We start from the raw sequence: 3,343 nt of genomic DNA on the forward strand, positions 1-3,343 counted from the left end.
CAGGAATTTTAACGGGAATGTTCCAGGGATTCGAACGGGAAAGTTCCAGAGATTTCCAGGGATTTCGTAAGCAATGTTCCAGGGATGTAGAAGCAAATCGTCGAAGAATTCCAAAGCAATCTGTCGAGAGATCCCGAAGCGGAAGCAAATTGTCGAGGGACTATGAAAAGGGATTCCGTAAAGGAATCCTCCGGATATGTTCAAGCAAATCTGGATTCTGAAGCAAATCATCGAAGGATTTCGAAGCAAATCGTCGAATGATTTTGAAGCAATTCGTCTAGGGATTCCGAAGTAAATCGTTGAGGCAGTTCGAACTAGATCTACGAGGAATTCCGAAGCAAACCGAGGGATTTCGATCGTTGAGGGATTCCGAAGCAAAACGTCGAGAGACTCCAATTCAAATATTCAAGAGATTCCGAAGCAAACTGTCGAAATATTCTGAAACAAATCGCCAAGGAATTCCGAAGCAAATCTTAAAACGACTCCGGATGAATTCCGAAGAAAATCAATGCGAGATTTTGAAGAAATTCATCCATGGATTATGAAGGGTCTTCCCCACAGATCTCCTTACCGCGCGGGAATCGAACCCACACTCCACAGCACATACGTCTAGACGATTGAATTTCTGATACAACTCAACTCAATTTCTAAAAAAAATCCGGTGGGAACTTCAAAGGATTTCCTTTGTGGGAATCCCTGAGAATTTCCAGTGAAAGTTTTATAGAATTTATCGTGGAAATTTCCACGGATTTCTTACATATCTTCCTTTTGTATTTCAGATTTATCTTGATAAATGGTTTGAATGACGAGTAACCCAGACAAAATTTACGTGGCAATTAAAAATCGCACATTCTGGAGAGTTTCAGTTAAATCTTTCGCGTGATTTTAGGATATTTTCAAGGAGAAAATCATAACATTTTTCTGAAGAAAATGTCGATTTTTTCTAGTAAAAACCTGACAAATTTCTATTTGTATCAAACGCATGCAAAATATCGCAGCGTAGCGTCAGACTGTCTGTAATTTTGAAATATAGGCAGGAAAAAAATTGAAGCATCCGTATTTAATCACAAACACATTAGTATAGTATTGTTTTTTTTTCTTCTACCGGCTATTTCTCGATGCCACAGGTTTTCCAATAAGCACATCCTTCTATTATGTGATCTACCATGAGTAACAATGTGCTCTGTAACTTAGTTATTGTATGTAGCTGTGTATCAACATTCTACCATTTCTCATATTTCCATTACATACCACCGTATTCCGTTATCCCATACTTTGGTTTCACTTACAATTAGCATATTTTTGTAGAAAAATAAACTTTGTCCTTAGGAGAAGATAAATCGTTTGTTACAAGTGTATTCAGTTATGTTTAGTATATCCGTAAGTAAGTCAATCAACATTTCCCTCTTTTATAATAGATAGGTACGATTCGTAAAAGTAGTATGAAAAGGTAAAGACAACTTCGATTTGATTCAAACACAATTATTGCACTCTTGAATCCCGGAGGGAATGGATACACGTAAGTAAAATGATGTAAAACCCTACAACAACCATATTCCTAATAGTTTGAAAAATCCAAAACCACAGAAAGAGGAAAGATTCGTGTGTTCAACTTCCGCGAAGGAATGTGTTCAGTGGTAGTACAGATAGCGCTTCGTGTGCCGAGGCGACTCCGAGCGACTACGGCGGAATCGTCCCTAGTTGCACTTGACGTCCGTCAGGGAGCAGTTGAGCTGGGCGTACATGCTGCCCTTGGCCAGACCGGCGACCGGACCCTTGCATAGGTCCGCATTCGGGCCACGGGCTTTGTAGCTGCCGCGTTCTAAACGGATCGATCGATCCGGACCCAGGGCTAACTTCTGGGAGCCCTTGGCCAGATCCGGGTTGGCACCGTTCCACGTGACGTAGTCCGCGCTGGAAGAAAAAAGGTGAATCCAAACAATCAATAGAAAGCTTCGTGTGATTAAAACAATGCGGTTACTCACAGTAGCAGATCGTCGTTCGGGCCCTTGAATAGTTTCGCATTGGGACCCTTGCTGGCGATCCGAGGAATGTTGCTGCTGGTTGTCATCTTTTCGGCGCTCTGTTGAGTGATCGATGGTGCATCCAGTTCGTCCTCGGACGAAGAGCTTCTAAAAATAGAATACCTAACATTACACCGAAAGGGGGCGATGCGTTTGCGACACCAAACCAACAGGTAATGCAGGGATTTTTTTTTGAGCAGAGGAGAGAAAAAAGAAACGAAATAGAGAACAAGAGCAGATCGAATCGAGAAAATGAGAATAAATATGGAAATTACCGGAGAAGATGAGAAAAAATCGAACGAAAACGTAAGCGGGGTATGTATCAGTTTATTGCATTTAAATTTAACTAAAGAAAATTAGAATATGGAACGATAAACATTCAGAGTCAATTGGTCTCACGTTTGGTTATTATGCCTTGCGAGATGAGATTAACTTGCGATTTAAGTCCGTATTAGATATGGATAAAGCATAACTCATTACTCATAACTCATAGCTGCTAAATCTTGGTCTAGGTTTTGGTTCTGTTATCAGCTGATATGGGCCGTTGTTTAATGTTAAAAAAATATTGTCATAAACATTGTTTTACAGATTAACTAGCGCCATTCTGATAAAAAGAAAGTTGGTAGAATATCAACCAATTTATTAAAATTTTATAACAATTTTAGCCTGAGATTACCTTTCTTTTGGCGAAATCTACAGGAACATTAAATCAACAAAATTGAGTCTTTAATAAATTATTGTTAAAAGAAGAAATCCTATGTGCACAATTTGTTGCATTCTGACGAACTAAAATGTTTATCGTGAAATTTTTTAAACTGTGCAACAAAAAACTTAAGATACGGTACCTTTATGTATTGAGAATATTTGAAAAATCTAACGTTTTAGCGTGCTGAAGCGTATGTGCTCTCGACCATTGATGTAAGTGAACTAAAAAATGAGTAATTTTCAAGAGAACGGTTTTCTTATCAGAACTGCTTTATCGAAGGCGGGCTTATCGAGCCGAAGATAACCGGAAAAAAATCATGCCGTCGTCGATTTTTTTGTGTCATACTTTTATCAAGAGAGCTTTTGGGATATCGATCCTATTTTATAATTAGCAGACACTTTGCCATTTGGGCGTACATGATTTTGTACGTGATATGTTCGAGGATAAAGGAAGCCATTCAATCAAAATTCCTTCAGGAATCACATAGGAAATTCCTCCAGGTATTTCTTTGAAAATTTCTCCATAGATTCCAACGGAAAATCCTCCGGATTTTAAGAATTGCTTCAGAACTTCCTCCAGAATTTAATTTAAAAAATTTCTTTGCTAAAACTTA

The 3,343-nt window shown here is 38.7% G+C and overlaps 1 protein-coding gene across 1 annotated transcript; it reads right to left on the reverse strand.

Moving 5' to 3' along the window:
- Positions 1–780: 780 nt before the first annotated feature.
- LOC134204149 (uncharacterized) lies at positions 781–2,209 on the reverse strand. The gene is made up of 3 exons (XM_062678974.1): positions 2,196–2,209; positions 1,986–2,132; positions 781–1,914 (listed from the first exon to the last, which is right to left on the reverse strand). The coding sequence occupies exons 2-3, from the start codon at positions 2,069–2,071 to the stop codon at positions 1,698–1,700; spliced, it is 303 nt and encodes a 100-aa protein (XP_062534958.1). The 5' UTR covers positions 2,072–2,132; positions 2,196–2,209; the 3' UTR covers positions 781–1,697.
- Between the last annotated feature and the right edge of the window lie 1,134 nt (positions 2,210–3,343).

This window comes from Armigeres subalbatus, unplaced genomic scaffold, assembly GCF_024139115.2.
Source record: "Armigeres subalbatus isolate Guangzhou_Male unplaced genomic scaffold, GZ_Asu_2 Contig423, whole genome shotgun sequence".
Classification (NCBI taxonomy): domain Eukaryota; kingdom Metazoa; phylum Arthropoda; class Insecta; order Diptera; family Culicidae; genus Armigeres; species Armigeres subalbatus.